Source organism: Stegodyphus dumicola, chromosome 2 (genome assembly GCF_044657685.1).
Source record: "Stegodyphus dumicola isolate Sdum_Otavi_A_Nest chromosome 2, ASM4465768v1".
In the NCBI taxonomy this organism is placed as follows: domain Eukaryota; kingdom Metazoa; phylum Arthropoda; class Arachnida; order Araneae; family Eresidae; genus Stegodyphus; species Stegodyphus dumicola.
In genome coordinates this window covers 88,551,581-88,571,847 of record NC_140769.1, presented here as the reverse complement: position 1 = coordinate 88,571,847, position 20,267 = coordinate 88,551,581, and the positions used below count along the sequence as shown (strand labels likewise).

At 31.8% G+C, this 20,267-nt stretch overlaps 1 protein-coding gene across 7 annotated transcripts in view; it reads right to left on the bottom strand.

Moving 5' to 3' along the window:
* Iml1 (GATOR complex protein Iml1) overlaps window positions 1-20,267 on the bottom strand; it is a 283,312-nt gene that overhangs the window by 122,927 nt on the left and 140,118 nt on the right. For 4 of the 7 annotated variants that reach the window (XM_085810857.1, XM_085810858.1, XM_085810852.1 and 1 more), the window contains exons 18-21: window positions 16,246-16,389; window positions 14,667-14,750; window positions 10,540-10,656; window positions 7,336-7,483 (exon numbers count right to left, since the gene is read on the bottom strand). In XM_085810857.1, the coding sequence (XP_085666983.1) occupies window positions 7,336-7,483; window positions 10,540-10,656; window positions 14,667-14,750; window positions 16,246-16,389 (493 nt within the window). The remainder of the gene's footprint in view (window positions 1-7,335; window positions 7,484-10,539; window positions 10,657-14,666; window positions 14,751-16,245; window positions 16,390-20,267) is intronic. The other 3 variants (XM_085810853.1, XM_085810855.1, XM_085810856.1) reach the window with 3 other exon arrangements.

The following is a 20,267-nucleotide window of genomic DNA, read 5'->3' as shown; positions in this document are numbered from 1 at the left end:
CCACCCCTTTTCATCATTTCATTCAACTGCTGAACTAGAACATTCGCTTCCTCATCACTTTGTGCCCCTGAAAGCAAATCATCAACATAAAAATCACGAAGGGCAATTTTTGATGCTAAAGGAAATCTAACTTGTTCATCTAATGCAAGTTGTTTCATTACTCTAGTAGACAAATACGGCGCACAGGCAGTCCCATATGTAACTGTCACTAATCTAAATGTACTCAAGGGCTCACTAGGACTATCCCTCCAAAGCATTCGTTGCCAATTTGTATCTTCTGGGTGGACACGAATTTGTCTGAACATCTTCTCTACATCGGCACATACTGCAATTTTGTGAGTTCTAAACCGTAGAAGAATTGGAAACAGCTCTTGCTGAACTCTTGGCCCAACCATCAAAATATCATTCAATGAAAGACCCGATGTCGTTTTAGCTGAAGCATCGAAAACAACTCTCAGTTTAGTCGTAGTACTTGATTCCTTTAATACGGCATGATGAGGCATGTAATACGTAGAGTCAATAAGAATCTCTCCCTTAGGCACTCCCTCCATATGTCTCAGCTCAAGGTATTCCCTCATGAAATCCTTATACTGTTCATATATCTGAGGCCTTTTTAGAAGTGAATTTTCTAAATATTGGAATCTACGCATAGCTAATTGTCTGGAATCTCCAAGCTGAGAAGGCGGAAAGTGAAACGGTAATTTCACAGTATATACCCCACTTTCCTCTCTCGTATATGTAGATTTGAAATAATCTTCACATGCTCTCTCCGATTTAGTAAGCATGTCAAATGTAGGTACAGCATCCAATTTCCAAAAGTCAGACAGCATCTGATCAGTTTCCACTTGTATATTATTAACATAGATAGTAGGGTTAATTTCTGTTGAATTATTCACACTACCTGAAATAATCCATCCTAGTTCAGAACGAGAAGCTACCGGTTTACCTTCTTTGCATTTAATTATTTCTCCCTTTAAAAGAGGTAAGGCAATATCTACGCCTAAAAGTATATCAACAGGCCCACTTTTGTAAAATGTTAGATCTGCTAACATTAAATCATTATATTCCTCAACGTACTTCTTATCCAATGTAAAATGCGGCAAAGTTCCAATAATTCTATTGATGATAAATACTGGTGTTTTAAATGACACTTTCGCTGGAAAATGCGGAACGAAGTTTATTTCCGTAATACCATTAGTTTTCGTATCCAAAGACTCTAAACATGAAATAAAAACTTTGGCATTTCTTCTTGCTAACCCTAGCCTTTGTACACAATCTTCTGAAATCAGGCTTGCTTGACTGCCAGGGTCAAGGAGGGCTCTACACAATTGGTATTCACCCAATGAATCTAACACTTTAATAACAGCCGTACATAATAAAACTTCACTCTGAAAATTAAAGTCTGAAACACAAGATTTAATTACTGGACTAGAACTTGCGATATTCTCCCCTGACCCAGCCGATTGAGCGCGAGGTTCTGGCCCAGGGAAAAATGGCTTAGCCGTCACTGATAATTCATTCGAACTGTTTGAAACTCCTTTAAGTGCCTTTGGTTCATTTTGAACTCTTTCGAAATGCAGTAGTGTGTGATGATTTTTAAAGCACTTTTTACATTTATGTGTACTTCTACACTCGAAAGCTTTATGGTTTGAAACCAAACAATTAAAACAAACATTATTTCTCTTGACAAAATTAATGCGTTCCTGAACATTCAGATTTAAAAACTTATTACATTTAAAAACTGAATGACCGGCTTTACAATACGTACACTGCGCGCGAATCTCTGAAGCCAATGAAGTTAATTTGTCTTTTGTAACTTGTTTTTTAACACCTTGCGGTTTACCTGCTTGCAAGGTTCTGGCATGAGATTTCAAAAACTCTAGCAGATTATTAAGTGTTGGTATTTCCTCACTCTTTAATGTTCTTTCCCACCATCCTCTCATCGAAGAATCCAATTTAAACTGTACTATTAACATTAAAATAGTATCCACGAATTGCTCCACTTTGAATCCTAGATTTTCAAACGAACATACACACTCCCTTACAGTGTCTACTAACGCTAATATCTGACTAGGAATTTCAGATTGTAAATTTGATAAATACAAGATTTTCTTTAATAACGATGAAAGTAATTCTCTCTTATGTGAAAATCTTTGACACAATAAATGCCACGATATTTCGAAATTCCTGTCACAAATAGTTAAAGTTTGAACAATCTGCAAAGCATCTCCTTTTAAAGAACCCTTTAAATATTGTAGCTTTTGTGCACCTGATAAACGGTCATTATCCACTATCGCCGTTTTAAATAAATCAAAAAATGATAACCATTCTTCAGTACTGCCACTAAATACAGGAAGAGTTAGCTTAGGTAAGGGTATACTCGCTATTTCACAAGATTTAGTTTCCACACTAATGTCTTTAACATTCTTAACTCAGGTTAGCATTAAAATTAACTCATCACCAGTATCTTGTACGACCTGTTGTTCTTCTATAAATACATCAATATCTTTTTCTTCACACACTACAAATATGTTACTAAAAATATCCGAAAGTTCGGTCATTAAGTCATTTAATCTAGATTTAAAAAGTTCCAACTGATCAACATCAGCAGAATCGTAAGTCACTGCAATTTTCTCTTTCAGTTTACTTAACTTAGCTTTAGCTACACGCTTTTTAGTCTTAAGCGTTGTAAATTCCATTATCTAATAAGAAAGATAAAAAAACACACTGACTCACCAAATTTACTGCGACTCCGTAGCCGATGGACCATAAAATATGTACGTTCCGTTGTTTAAAAATAGTGGACTGTAAATTAACTTGATATTACTTCAGTATAGAACTCAAAAAACCTCAGACTCCTAACGTTGACCGAAACTTCTTTATTGACTTTCAAATAGTAAGTTACTTGAGGAACGGCGAAGACCACACAAACTCCGACTTCAGTGGCGGCTTACCAACACAAACTCAGAAGAACCTCTGCCTAGTTGAAACTCCAGTAATTCACAGCAACCTCGAAGCTCTAACCGCGAGCTTTAAAAAACTAACAAATTTGCGTCTACGCCGCTCCTCGGTACAAAGAAAGAAATACAATTTGCATAACATCGAACAAATACGTTTTCCATATTATTCATGCACTCTAAAATAGAAATCAATAATGTAATTATCACTCCCTTTTCCTTACTGTAATATATTATGATCAATGGATACAGTTTGTTATCATTACTTAAATTAGTACTTGGAGAAAATGATGAATTGCACACTGATTTTATAATATTGGCAACAGTATTTTCTGCAAGCCTTTTCCAATAGCGACAGTTTTGGCATGACCACAGCTAATTTTTTTTTTTTTTTTGCTATGGGAGAATCCGGAAACATTGCTTTGAAAAGCTCTTTGGAATGATCCGAAACAGAAAGCGGTAGATTGTGTTCAATTAAAAATCGAACAAAATAGCATTCGGCTTCCATAGGACCTGTTTTGTCATATTTTATTAAGAAATTCGTTATTTCTTTAGATTTTACAATGCCAAGTTCTATATGTTTGTGAGAAAAAACATGCCGTTTACAGTCATCTTTTCCACCATGTGCAACTGAGAAGTCTTTGTTGCATGCAATGCAGTGTGCATGATTCACAGAAATTATGGATGCTTTAATGCATGGAAATTCTGAAGAATACGAATCTTTAAATTTCTGCTGTGATAATTTTGGCTTTTTCGTTGGAGGTAGCATAATTAAAAAAAAAAAAGGTCCACCTGAATCCCAGTTCACAAGACAGATGCTAAGATCTCGCCGTAATACAAGCAATGGAGCCGAAGGCAAGCTAAATACGCAGCAGCAACGAACCTGGAAGACCAGATGTTGGGGGGAGACTAATTGACAAATCATTAATGGTTGGAGTTACTGATCTACGATTGTCTATTCTTCAAAACCAGCAATGCACTCAATATGTGATATATGATGACACGAGTATTCAGCCAATCATCGGATGAATTATTTGGTTCTGTTTCGCATACTGGTTCTCCTACTCTGTTTCTGTAAAATATGCAGTTTTTCTCATACATTTCATAGCTTGTAGTTTATCATGAATTTCCGTAGAAACTACGGAGAATCCATAGTAGTTGGAGTCTATGCATAAGATCTTCTTTGACCTTATTTACAGCTAACTAAGTGACCGCGGCTTACAAGCCACTATGGACGCAGGAGTGCACTCACGTTCTATCAATAAAGGCTGTCCTCAAGGATCCTGTCTGGGTCCACTGCTTTGGAATCTTGTAGTCAACTGTCTTTAACACAGATCCTCACATGGAAATACTGGCTTATGCCAATAACTTTTTGCTGGTAACCAAAGGGCACAGCCGCAACGCATATGAGACTTGGGCGCAACAAGCAATGGACAAAATGGCCAAATGAGCCAATGACCATAATTATTGCCAACTCAAAAACCCAAGGTATGCTTATTTGTCCAGGAAAGCGTCATCGAAGAACCCCGTGCATCAACCTTCATGCGAAAAATATTAAAATAGTCAGAAACTTGAGGTATCTTCGAGTTATAATTGATGACAAATTCACTTGGATGCCACATTCAAAGGAGGTCAAGGCACAACTTCACAGGATATTTCATTCCATGCTCAGAACAGCAGCACCAACATGGGGAGTTTCTTTGAGGATGCTTAAGACGTGGTACTCTGTAGTTGTTGAACGTATTGCACTGTATGGGGCCTCCATGTGGAGCATAACGATCACCACTAAAATGGAGAACCTGTTATGCTCAGCACACAGACCATTCCTCCTAAGCATTACCCGAGTATATAAAACCTCGCCCATATAATGCACTAAACATGATTTCAGAACTGCCGCCTCTGCATCTCTTGGCTTAGCACAAGAGTGCAATAGTGCAAGTGCTCTGACTCAGAGAGACAATAAGTTTTGGGCCAGGACTTATGTTTGTACTGACTATGAGCAAAGCATTCCTGAGCCACCTTGCCACCCGGCCGAATTCAACATCTCGATTAACTGTAGGTCACCAACATGGTTCAAAGCCACTGCAATCTACACCAATGGTTCAAAGCAGAAAGTGGCACCGGTAGCAGATACAGTGTTCTACATGGGAACCAGATTTTAAAGACCTGGGAAAGAAAGCTTAAGCACCACAACTCAGTTTTTCAGGTTTCATTAAAAGCTGCACTTGTCTACGCACTGGAAAATAACTATTCCGGTATATATTCAGACTTAACCTCTAGTCTCCAGGCAATCCAAGGCACATGCAGTAAAAATCCACTCGTCAGGGCCATACAAAAATTCTTAATAAGAACACCAAAATACTATAGGCCTGAACTCCAGTGAGTACCTGCCCACACCGGAATACTGGGTAATGAAATTGCAGATGCAATAACCAAAAGAGCAGCAACTGACCCACACATTCGCACACTTGACGTGCCTCTCCTGCACTCGTTCTTAAAAGCTGAGCTCGAGAGGGAATTGCTCAAACGTTGGCAACATCTGCGGGAGATAGAGACCACTGGCAGAAGAGTTCACAGATTTTTACCAAAAGTCTGCTGGCTTTTAAAAAGTGGCTCGTTTCACTTCACTCAGTTTCTAACACGACATGGTCCCTTCATGACATACCTGCATCGCTTCAGACGATGCAAAAATTGCTCATGTGGGATGGTAGGAAATCCGGACCACTATCTGTTCACTTGCAGAGAGACCGCCAAATATCATCTTAGACAACCAGCAGCAAACTACATCCATGCATGGGCCGAAGCTACTTCAAAAAATTCCAATACATTGAAACGCATATGCGACTGCATAAATATTGCATGCAAAATCACAGGCAGGCTGGAGTAATTCTCAGCTGCCATCCTCATCACCAGCACAGCCCCTGTATGCTCTGTACCTGTAATGAACTAATTTTATATTAAGTTAGCTTATTCAGCTTTTCTTATTCCCTGTATATACTTATCTCCTTGAACTGTAAACCTTGAATTATGTATTTTGTCTTATTTTATGTACTGTTTTCACTGTTTTGCCTTTTTTTTTATGTATTATTTCGCTTTTTAGTATTTTACTTCTTATTATTTTTAGTATTGCTATTTAGTATTTAGCCCTATTTTAGATATTAATTTTACTGTTTTATCAGTCACTTTGTTAATTGCTCATATATTGCAGTGTACTCATTTATTGTTCACGTTGTGGATATCTTTTGTAACCACCTATCCATAACTCTGTAAATACGTAACTGAAATTGTTCTTCTCACCTGCAATGCACCTTTCTTCCATCACTGCACTATCGTCTTGTCCAGCATTTGTTTGCTCTGCCCCCAGCACTCGTCTTGAGCACAATATGTATATATAAGTGTGTTATGTTGATCAAATTATTTCCGTCAACGGGGCTACCTGGCCGATATGCTAACTACCCAGTAGACCGGCTGTCTCACTGCCGGTGGAACGAAAGAAAGTACTAGAGTGTTGCTAGTTCTGGTCACTTCGAGAACAAAAAATGAGGATTTATTTTGAATAAAACTGAAACATGATCACATAAAATCGGCACTATTAATTAATAAATTTCTGCCAAAGCTCAGATAGATTCTTGATCTCTCTCCTAGTAAAACTGAGCTGAGTTTCAACTATTCATTCAACTTAGTTTCATTAGCATAAACCTCTCTCTCAAAGCTGAAAAATAAAGTGGCCATGTTCCATAAACTACTACAACCAATCAGGATCAATCTTTAAGATCAAAGCTGTTTTCACATAAGTATGTGAGTTAATACCTCCCACTGAACACTCTACCACTCAAAGAATTAATTTAATGATTTAGTTCAACCCTGAGTCCATCTATAAAGCAGAGGTGTATCAGATCTCATGCCTGAACGATGCACTAGACCAAAATGCAGTTTTATGTGTCAAAAGAATCATTAACTTCACAGAAGGAACACGGAAAAAAAAAAAAAAAAAGCATCAGCTTGACCTTAAATATTGTCTTAATATATGCCACAGCAAAATAAATCAAGAACACTTCAATGAATAGATTTTTCACTGAGAACAAAAAATTTTATTTAAATACTAGTTTCCATCCAGAACTTTAAAAAGAACATAATATTTAATGCACAATCTTACCTTCCCCCAATTCCTTTCATGAAGGAGATGGTTTTTATTTTAGTTTTTGCAGACAGGAAGCATCTCTGGTTCTTTTGGAAGTTTGTATTATTGCAATTTATATTTAAGAGATTATGTTTCGAAAATAATGCTTATGAAATGATATGATGAAATAACAATAAAAATTAATTAATAAGTATAATGAATAACATATTAAATTCAAAATACATTCCTTTTTCTTACCTCGGTCTTGCATTTTCAGATATTATATCTTCTGGCAGTAAAGAATAATCTGACAAAACATAATCATTTTGCAAGCTTCGTCGGTCAGGAAAGTAGTCTGTTGTAATAGGCAGGCACGCAGGAATAACAAGTGATTTCCAATCAACTCCTAAAAAGCCAACAACACCATCATTTCATTAATCTCATACACATACAATTAAATGGAAAAAAAAAATTAAGAAACAAGTGCTTTACTTCATATTACAGTACAAAGTCTCTAATCTGGACGTCCATTATCCGGACCTCAAAGCCACAAACTTACGCATGCACGTAATGCCTTTACGCATGCGCATAAAGCCAGTAAAGCGTTTACCCATGTGTGCTTCCGATAGTGAAGAAAGTAACAGAGAAAGTTATTGAAAACGAAAAAATTTCGATTCACAAGTTAGTCGATATTCTTGACACAGCAATTACAGGACTTGAACAGTGGAGATTTGTAACTCAACAAGCAATTATGTCTGTTTATAGAATTAAAGAGAAAGTATTAGCACAAAAAAACGAAGCAACTTAAACAACTTACATTGATAGAAATGTTTACTCAAATAAAAAAATAAATATTAAGCCTTTTTTTTTTTTTTTTTTTTTGTAAATTTTGATACCCTTTAGATCATAATTGCTCTTTATTTCATAAATTACGGTTTCACATTTTTAATTTTATAATTTCTGCATGCCATCTTACCAGATTTACACTGATGATCTATAATCCGGAATCGCCGAAGTCCCGATAAGTCCAGATTAAAGACTTTTGACTGTATTATTATTTTTTGTAAATAATCACTAATTTTATATTAATTTTTACATGCTATGTTACCAGATTTAAATTGATGATCCCTAATCCGGTATTGCCGAAGTCCCGACGAGTCCGGATTAGGACTTTGTACTGTAATAGTTTCTTCCAAAGGCCAAATAATATATTAGTTATATTAGTTCCATTTTCCGATTAAAAATTTTTGATAGCATTCATAGAACTCAAAACATGGGGTATTATTAAAAAGCAGACTTTATAGAAAACAGTATTAATATACAATTAAATACTGGCTTTTTAAAATTTTGTTTTATATAATTCCTTTTACAATACTGTATTTTAATTAGAAATACATCAAATATAATAGTTTATACTTTATGGCATAAGAACAACTTTATTGTTACTTTTTGGAGGAAAATTATATTTGCATGAAAGTATTAAAAATATATAGAGAGATGCTGATATAGATATAAATGAAGAGAGACGCCAGTAAAAATTTGTGCTTTGAGGTGCACATTTTTGGGTGCAGGACTATGGGTATTCAAAATTTAGTGGCTTTAAATGCTGTCATTTCCTCACAATGCTAGAAACATATATACATACAGACACATATATACGGACTGCTCATTATTTAATAATAGATATCAATTTATACATGATAAAGAAATAGAACATAAAAACATAACACAGTAAATATGAACTACAATTAAATTCTGAAAATTTCAGAGGTTGTATAATGTAAAAATTAGTAAATTGTGTAATTCACATTATATATAAGCCTAAAATCTAACTACATAAAAATTGAAACAGATCCTAAAAAAAAATTTGTAAACTCTCAATGAATAATTTATATAATTTATGAAAAACATATTATGAGGATATGGCATATGTTAATTTTGTAAGTTGACAACTGCTTTATACTAGCATTAATTTTTTGGTGAAGTCGTAGAATTTTGATTATGTATTTCATGTAACAGTTTTAATTACTTGGTGGCTTTCTGAGATAAAATTATTTGACATTGGACAGAAGAATAGATAATGAACTGGATCTCTCCTTTCTAAACTAATATATATATAAAATATACATTAGCCACAAAAATTAACAAAGTGGGACAGTCAGTTCTTATATTATGTAATAACATCAAACTGAAAATCTTCATTATAAACCAGGGGCAAAAACTTTCATTTGGCATCTGAAAGTGAAGTCAATACTTGTACCATTCACTTAGAAGTGTTAGCACTTGAATTCTGTGCGTGAATGGTGCAAAATCCACTGCCTGTTCACTCAAGAATAGTTGAAGACATCATAGAGAATGATAAATCATGTTACTCATTGTGCTGTTCTAATGGATATGCATGGACCTGGCAAATGTTAAGTGAATGTTATTTACCACAGTGCATTGTCTCCAGGGGTAAATTTATTAGAGAAGAAATTAAGGTGTGAATTCATTCCTTCTTGTTTCTCCTCGGTCATCAGTTTCTTCATCTCAAGTTCTGAATGCTGCCTAATTCTAAGCTAATCACCATGGTAAACAATGTGGAACTGGCCCTTATCTTTTCCAACATGACAATTTAATCATTTATTAAAGCAAAAGCCATAACTAACTAGTTTGAGAAAATGGAAGCTTGACCAGATGCCTCCAAACCCTAACTCAATCAAATATCTCTAGTCACTTTATATTGGAATTCAGTTCTGGGCTACAGTGTTTTTTCTACAAATTCTTAAAGTGTACGAACACTTTTGGAAGCCACTGCATAATACTGTTTTCGACTCATGCGGCATACTTCCTAAGCTTACAATTTGAAAAACAGGCTATTTGGGAGGTTTTAGCTCTGCATAGTGATACCATTTCAAAAGAACTTCAAACTGACTTAAATTTAATTCATAATGCATGATTTCAGTTAGTGAACTATTTATAATGTGATCTGATGTAAAATATGTTAACATTTAATTATATATTCTACAACTGATGTTCTTTGACTAATTTCATTTCATAATTTTCTTACATCTTTATACTGAGAAAATCCCCTTTAAAAAAAAAAAAAAAAAACTTATCTAAGTCCTTTTAAATGTGATGAAAATGAAATAAATAATAAATCCACACTCTATTATATGAATAAACTTAGTAATGTACTATTTACTGATATAAAACAGACCTAAATGCAAATATTAATTGATTATAAACTAATTAAACTTTGCAAGAAGTTCTACAAATGTCTACAGTAGAATAAGACATCAAATCAAATAAAATTTAATACAAAAATTTAAGTTGGAAATCAATATGGGGTGAAAATTACTACGGAATCTGCACAATTTAAGTTTAATTAATTCAATAAATTTCATTTATGGCTGGGAAACATTTTACCCAGTAAAGACTATGCATACAGTTTTTTAAATAGCTATGCACTTATTTACAAACCTGTAGTAATAGCTGGAGTCCATTCTTGCTCACCACTAGCTCCATATGAAAATATAAGACTATCAGTAGGATGAATTAGTGATGTCAATCTACTTCCTGAGCTGGGAGACCTTACTGCTAAGAAAATATTTAAAATTACACATACACTTACACACACATATATATAGGGTGAATTTTAAACTTGTTAATTTATTTCACACTATATATATGTAAGATAATTAAGAATATGTAAAAGATTAAATTAGCAGCTTAAATTCCCTTCTGTATTCTAAAATTAGTAAACTCTATTTGCACTGCGTCATTTCGAGACTAATCTATGTCATATGATTCTTATGTAATTCTGATTATGTAGATGGAAATAAAACTCAAACAGCCAATAGTAATTTTACAGCAATATTAACTATCCAATCAAAATGCGTTGAGATCCAAAACTAACTCAGTTTGAATTAAGATTTCACCCTGAACATAACGCACTTGCTTTCTATGCGTACGCTTAGCTTGACTGCAATCTGTCTGCTCCCTCTTTCTTGCTTCAAATTTATCTAAAATGTATACTTTTTGGAATATGCACAGTTGATTAATGATTGATTGTGGCCACAAAATGTTTACTGAAATAAAAGTCAAATTAAATATACCTTGATTGTGGCCACAACATGTTTACTGAAATAAAAGTCGAATCAAATATACCTTGACCGCCAAATTTCTTATTCACTGTGGATCGCTGTTCAATTCTCGCTATTCATAATGGATTCAACCGCCTGCGTTCTACTACAGCATCTATTACATATAAATATATATATATATACACACATACACAAAAAAATCAGAAAAAATTATCGCTGATTCGTGAATAAAATATAAATACTAAACAAAGAAGAAAAAAATAAGGAGAAAGTCCTAATCCTCAACTGAATTTTAAGAAATAAGTTAAAAAAAGAAGAAAATAGCAAGATTCATATAAATTCTAAACACTACAGGGTACAGAGTAGCATCAATTTGTCTTAATTGTACAGATATACGCAAGCATGAATACATGTTCATATATCATGGACATTCAAAATATGCTGTGCTTCTTTTAGCCAAAATAAAATAATTTTAGAAATAACCTTTTTTCCCCTTTCCTTTTCTTAAGAACTGTTGCAGTTTTAATTACTTTTTTTTTTTTTTTTCATTTAGTGGGGGGGGAAAAAAAAAACTATATTTTCTGTTTAAAAAACAGAACAAACAGCATTGTGCCTTTAAATGTATCATATAAATAATATACAACTAGAAGACAAGATATCTACGTGCTAAATAAAAGTTTTTGAGCCAACAAATGCTATGCAGTACACTCATTTATGTTCTTTATTCACATTTTTTTTAATATATCAATTTATCTAACCAGCAAACTCTAAGGTTATTTTTGTTTGCAGTTAACATTTGCTCTTCCTCACGCAGACATATTAGACATTCTAAAGCAGATGCATAGTTATTAGCTAACTATTATATCATTATGGAGGAATTATGCTCATTAACCATTCAGCAGTTGAAAGGTTAAGCAATTCTTTCTACCCAAATATGTGTGATATCTGTCAGTTGTAATGTGAACTTGTTTTCTGCCTAGATGTTTCATTAAATATCATTATCTTTTAGAGACCCCTTTGAAAGGGAAAATATGCATGCTTCTTAATAGAAAGTTAATATTTAATACCGATTTTTAAGAAAATAATAAAAACGTTATATTACGCTATAATAAAAAATATACTTTGTTATTTGCATAATATTTTCACATGTTATTAATCTGTCAATATAATGTTTTAGTAATGAATTTCTAAAACATTACAAGACATATTAGGTAATTAATTTACAAATCAATAAGATACATAATATTATAATAATAAAAAAAATTAATAATTTATTTTCCTAAAAACAGTTGTGTGGTGGTAGAATTTGAAACATGGAATGGACACAATGTGATATTTCATGCTGCTAAAATATTCTGCACTCAAATCATCTTCAGAATTTTCAAATCAAATATCTGTATCCAACTCATTTTCATTATTTGATAAAGATTTTTGTCTTCAAAATCAGATACATTGTTTAAAAAAAAAATGTGCTTTTCTCTTTTACCATTTCTAGCTATAATATGCATTTAAAATATAAAATAAAAATTGCTGAAAAAACTGCCAAATTCACCCTTAATACATAGGAAATTATCTAACACTCCTACCACCATCCATACCAAATAAAAACAATTAATTTGGGAGCTCAACTTGTTTGTAACATTAAAAACAGCACTGGATTATTTTGAAGAATGAGCCCATTTTGTCTGCATGCACTGGAGCAAAAATCTAATTCATAAATGTAACTCATTCATTTTACTTAGGCAGAAACGAAATGGAACAAAAATCTAATTCATAAACGTAACTCATTCATTACTACCTAGGCAGAAAAATAAAATGCAAGCTGTGTTCAGTTGTGCCCTCTGTGGGGATTAACTGGAATGTGAGCTGAGCTAGTTGATGATCATCAAAGGATTAAGATCATGCAAAATATACATATTAAAAAAAATCACGATGTTTTTCTTGTTTAAAAAAGAAATACCATATTCTTTTCAATTGCTTCTCTGCTAAGGTTTTCAAGCAAACCTTTTCAGATGCTGACAGGAAATTAATACAAATTCAGAAAAATAGAATGAACATGTGTGAAAAATAAATTTTTTAAAATGAGAAAATAAAATAAAAAGACATTTAAAATCCATTTATGCTTTAAAAATAAGACAGAAATATGAAAATTAATTCTAATTATTTTTTAATATAAATAGTAAAAAGGTGAAGCTGAGTGGTTCGTCAGATCATTAGCATCTCATTTCATGAAAAAATTATCCGAGCAAAAACGTCTCTTATGACTATGTTTCAAGTTATGAAAATTTAAACAAGCTATCTATGATTTTCAAAGCTGTTTTTAGGTAACCTTGCCACATAATTAACCCTCAAAAACTCCAGTAAGAAACATTTTAATATTTTCCTTAGTTTAATTCTTATTAATAAAGCCTAACTTCAAGTGACTCATAGGACTATAAATTTGCTTGGAGGAAATAACGGTCAGAAAATCTGAATGCTGTCATCTGTGATACTGTGTCTCTTGGCAAAACCAAGGAAGTTAATAACGTAGATGTGAAAATGTCAATAGAGACCCATAAAAACTAGCTCAACATGGAAAAAAAAAAAAAGAAAAAGAAAAAGAAAAAGAAAAAGGAAAAAAAAAAAAAAACTATTACAACTTCAAAAACAGCAACGCAAGACAACTGCGGAAAAAATGTCTTTAAGAAAAGTAAGAAAGAAAAATCTCCCTAGTTATCTGATCCAGGAAATTTATGTAAAATAGGATAAGATACAAAATTTTCACACAACAATATCACTCTGATGAAGCACTAACAAGTTACAGCAAAAGCATTTTCAATGATAATGAAATGATTTGTTTTAGAAACCCTTTTAAATGTACGCAACAACAAACCAGAATGAATAAACTAAGTGAAACAGAGGACCAGTAAGTCTCAAGCAGGCAGACAAAGAAAAGATAAAAGAAGCTGCCCCTAAAGACAGTTATCTGATGCATTTGTGGAATGTGATTTCTCATCCAAACAATATTTTATTTCCTCGTCATTTTCCACTTATGTCATCAACACTTATTTATACCAGTAATATAAAATAGTTTTTGCTATTTTTTTCCTGATTAATATTGTGTTCATCTTTTTTTAATATTATACTTAATAACCTTTCTCTGTTTTGGGTTAGGAACTTGACCAAAAAGTACAGTTCCAAATTTTAAATAAGTTATCATCTGTACTCCAGGAATGAATTAATTCATTTTACGTTAATTCCAATGAGAAAAACTGTTTCAGTGTACGAAGAATTTGGCTTATGAAAATCCTTCAAAGAAAGAATTACATTCTTGAACTGAGGTTTCAATATATGTAAATTATTGCATGCTTTTACATGTAAAGATTTAGGCATGCATATATCAGTATTGTGTGTCTTTTGCTTAAAAAACACTACATGAGATCCATGATTGGTTTATATATTATATTTCAATAAACCATATTTCAGAAAAAAGAAATACATTTACTAAATATAATAATAAATTACCATCCATAGTAGGAAAACTTGAACTGCTTGATGAAGAATGCAGTTCTCTTCTGGTTAAAATGCTTGATTTATAATCCATGCCACCTTTAAAAAGGAAAAGTTAAAACTAAAAATGACAAGCACTCAAATATAGTTATCATTTTCTGCATCTAGTTGAAGAATGAAACTGGATTAATAAAGTAGGGAAAATAAGTGTGATTTCTCCACAGAATTAATTGCCTAGTACTATTTTGAAGATTTAAAAATCTGACATATATTTTGCAACAAACAATAAAAGAAAATAATAACTTTTCCAATAAATAGCATGAAATAAATTCACAAATTTCTGCTTAAAAATGTCTAATACCTTGGCATAAATTTCTGTGGCTTCCACAACGAAAAAATCATTAATTATAGTAGGGATAAGATTAAAAAAGCATTTTATATAGATGAATAATAATATTAAAATTCTTTTTGCTATTAATGAACAAATGACTTACTCATAATTATGTTAATATTTATTGAAAATGCATTCATTCTTAAAAGTAAATTAAAATGAAATAACAACAACAGTAATGATAACAATAATAAAAACACTTTCCCTTCACAGTATAATTTAGTCATAATTAATGGGAAAATAGTGCGAGAGAAAATCGTGCAGTTAAGTATGGCTTCTTTTATTGATGTGCCATGAAGTAATTTTCAGAGCAATTAATCACATGTAAAAAATAATTTTAATGGATGAAAAATTTAAATGATAAAACATCTACAAAATAAAAAGCTAATCAATTATATCATGAACAGTGAACATTTAACATAATATCAAAACATATATACCTAATTTTAAAAATATGGAATATATATGTATCTCGGCATAATGTAAATATTTATTAGTTAACAATAGTTATTATAGAATACAAAGATAAAATAATTTGCAGACTATAATACTTCACACTGTCTTTAAAAAATTATGTGTACCTCTATTAAACTGCACTCTAAATTGTAAATATTTGAAAATATTTACCAGAACCGAATAAAAATATCAGCTTTTGATAAATATTTATGTTCAATTTTTCAGATTTATGTTCTATTCCTTAAATTTAAAATAAATAAATATAGTACTCAATGATTCACAATAAAGAAAGAAAATATATTTTCAAAAATAAATGCATCTTTAAAATCAGTTAAAACATAAAAAAAAATGTAACATCAATCTTAAAAATCAGTAAATATTGCACCAGATTAAAAGTTATAGAAATGTGTTTAGAAATATTTTAAAGAATTTTTTTTTTTTTAATGTCCCTCCAGACATCTTCTACAATTCACAATCAAACCATGATATGCAACATTTAACTCTGATAAAATACTTCCAAGCTTTGTAATAAAACTTATATTATAGATATACATTTTATACTGTGCTCAAATTATAATCAAACATTTTTTTAAATCATCTTAGTGATATGTAGAACAGCATTTATACAGTATAATACTGAAGCAACCTAATTCATTAAGATGACATAGCATGTCTAAAACATTAAGAACCATATTAAAATGAATATAAAATTTAACTTGCAAAAGGTCACAGAAATATGCAACTCACCATCAAAATCAGAACTAAACAGAGAACTTCTCTGCAAAGGACTGTCATAATTAACAAATGCTTTTTCGAGAGATATCAAAGTTGCAGCACTGATCTGCGGTATAGCCTGATAATGATGTTGCTGCATAAATATCCCAGTGGGACCTATAACAGTTCATCAAGCAATAAAAGAAACCTCTACATGCAGACAAAATTTATGAAAAAAAATATGTTAATGGATGCAGAGTTAAAAAAAAATCATTTAAAGGATTTAAAAAAAAAAAAAAAAAAGATGAATACAAAGAAAACAGGAATAATAATAAAATAAAATAAAAAATATGCACATGCACAGTTAGTAAGTACACCATGCTATTAACATAAACAGAAAATAAAAAAATAATAAAGACAGCATTAATTGAAAGGTAAAAATATGAGTCTTTCTCAGTCACAAAATTACTAAAAATGAGCCAAACATTTTGGGAAATGCATTTCACTCATACAGTGTCTTCATAAAAAATGAAACTACAGGAAACACTTTTATGATAAACATTTCTAGAAGTTACAAATACTTCTAAGAACACGAATAAATATAGATATTGATAATTATAATATTTTCCTCTAGTATGGTTATTCCTTAACCCCAACAAGACCATCAAATATTTATTGAAGTCACTACAAAACTTTAAATCAGGCAAAGCTGTAACTTTATTTTGGCAGAGATCTTAAATAAAACTATCGATTTTGAAAGCAATCAGGAAACAGATTTGTCTTCTTCAGAAGCAAAAAAAATCTGCAAAGAAGGGACAGATATGGAATGTTCTCTTCTTTGCAGAATGTTTTGCATCTGAAGAAAAGGGATCTGCATCTGATTGACCTTAACATGAATAGAGTTTTATTAAAGATCTACACCCAAATAAGATTGCTGTTTTATGTAATTTAAAATTTCTCTTCCCATTTGACTATCAAAATGATTAATTACATCAACAAACAAAAATATTTTATGTAAAAGCAAATCGAAGAGTTGCATTTCCAATTCTTATTGTAACACAAAATCTATTTTAATGGAAAACTGCAGTTAATCATTCCTGAATTATTAATTCTATTGATCTTCAGGGTAGCGTAATTTTTCACATATGCCTAATCACAAATACAGGGCAATCATTAAAAAAAAAAAAAAAAATCCTGATATATGAGAGGTCCTAGTGGCCTATCAGCTCATCCAATTGAAATGAAATTTCGGATACTGTTATTTGAAGGTATGCATTCAAGATTGAGATTATTTAAAATAATAGAGCTCTCATGGTTATGGCTACAGTAAAAAGAAATTGTGAATTTTTCAAATAGCAATATGCACTTTTTCCCCATGCAAATTGATCAGCTCATTGAAAAACCATAAATGGAGTTGGAACAATACATGTACGATGAAAATTAGTACTGTAAAACATTTTCAAAGAAGAGCATTGTAAAGCACTAATGACAACACAAGAGAGAAGAAGAAAACTTTTATTAGAATTTCAAGTTTTCAAAATGCCACCCTCGCCAATGATAACACATTGAATGCGGGAGATTGTTACCAAAAATGACAAATGTAACATAGCAGAAGGAAACTGTATAACTTCATGTTTCATGGTATTTTTTAATTCTAATAAATCTTGTGGATTTGATATACAATCTTAGATTTCAGATAACCCCAGAGCCAGAAATTCATTGAAGTGAGGTTAGGGGATTGCAGTGGTTATGAAAGTTATGGGAGATGACCTTTATCTCCAAAGTGCTGTAGCAGCATTTGCTGAACCATGTGCCGACATGGGGAGGAGCACCATCTTGCATCCATACAATGTCATTAACAACATTTCGCTGCTGCAATTCTGGAATTATGTAATTCTGCAACAATTTGTAAACTGAGCACTTGTGATGGAGCATGTTTTCATAACTGTTGAAGTGACCTCTTAGAAGAAGTATGTAAAGTGCATCAATGCACCTCCTCTCTGTTTGCCACTGGTCCTTTAAAATGTTCTTCTTTGCAAATGTTTTATGCCCGCAATTTTCATCAAATGTCTATTGTTCCGACCTCAGTTATGGTTTTCCAAAGCGTTGATCAATTTGTGCAGAAATAAACTGTGTGGGGTTCTGTTTATTTTCACTAATAGTTATTTTATTTTGTGAGCCTTTCCTGAATTCTCTTATTTTGCTTTGCATTTCCTCACCAGGATGTAAATGAAGCAAGGCGAATGAGCGTATTTAAACTGTTGGAGCGAATAGGTTAGACAGAGTGTGATTTTGCTATTGTGAGTATACGTTTATTAGTTTCTACGAATACATTTGTTAGTTCAATCTTAATTGCAGCTATGCATTCTTGTTGTTGAGAGTATCCTGCTGGTGTGGGTTTCTTAGTTAACCTGTTAGTTTAAATTGAATTGTTTAGTCTCACATTACTCCTTACCTTTAAATTAGTGTTACATTATCTTTTACATTCTCACCATAAATGATCAGTGATTTGAGTAAGCACGTAAATATGTGCCTTCTGTTAAATATTTTGTATTCAATAAAAGGGTTTTTTTACACCCTTCCCTGGTTGTGTTCATCTTCAAGCCTATGTGAGAAGACACAAGGATCACACGTAGGTAGATCTATTCACATTTTAAAATAGCTAAGCAAACTAGATACTACAAGTGCTTCCATTCGAAAATTTTCAAATTTTCGAATTGTAACCATGAGATCTCTATTGTTTTCAATTATCATGATCTCGAATACATACCTTCAAATAACAATATCTGAAATTTCATTTCGACTGTTTGAGCAGGCAGGCCACTAGGGGTTCATGTATCAGAAAAGTTTTTTTTTTTTTTTTTTTTTTTTTTTAAATAACAACCTGGTACATTCATTATGATATAGCAAATGATTCACAACATTGTTATTCAATTTATACTGCTTTTTTTTTTCATTTTCTAACTATGCAGTTGATAATAATAATTAACAAATCAATAATCAAGTGGTACCACAGCAACTCCTTTCTGTTTTTGACATTACTGCATGCAGTCAGTGGCACTTATTCTGAAGCTACTATTTAGTGTGCTTACATATGAGACAATTAAATTAAAATTTCTTAAATTTTAAGTGGTTAATCTTAGACTAAAATGTTTCAATAAATTTACATAATAAGCATATTTAATTTAGAAAAACAGTTAAAAGTTATCAGAAGTGCTATTAGTAAAGTAATATGGTAGATAGTGGACTACTTTATGAAGTTCAGATTGTTTTAAGGAAAAAGTGATTAATCAAAAAGAAAACACAACAAGCAAATTTTACTGGATGAATACTTGATAAGCAGAGAAAATATTTTAAGATACTAAACAAAAATTATAATGCACACTCCTAATATTTTCTTCATAAGCTTTATATTTTATAAGCAAGTTCTACTTCATACAAGCAACTTAAAAAGTTTACAGGCACTTAGGAAATTAAAAGACGAATGATTACTTACTTTATGAAATTCAAACTGTTTTAGAAAAGAAGGGATTAACCGAAACAGAAACGTTAAATAAGCTGACTTTGGAAGAATACTTTAACAAGCAATGAATACTTCTAGCTTCCTATGTCCAAAAATACTGCCCACTTTTAATAGAATTTTAAAATCTTAAGAAGACGGTAATTTTAAGTTTTTCTTTCACATCATCATCATTCACTACTTACTTTTGTAACTAATACGCAGTTTTATTATATAACAGTATTAATGCACCCATTTGTCATATTTCAGTATTTTTCTTTATTCAGTCTTAATAGCCTTGAACAGGGGACACATTCAATACACAAAGTTGATAACTGCTGTTTTATGATCATTTTCTCCAAGACATGCACCTTCACAGACTATCAAAATCCTCTGGAACCATAAATTATCATCTTTAGAAAGAGTTCAATGTATTTTTACTTTTGTTATTTTAAAGCTCACAAACCAAATATTTAATTATTAATCAGTAGATTCATGAAATATGAACCTGAAAACAAATTAGGAATAAAGCTAAGTAAAATAAATATTGATGTTA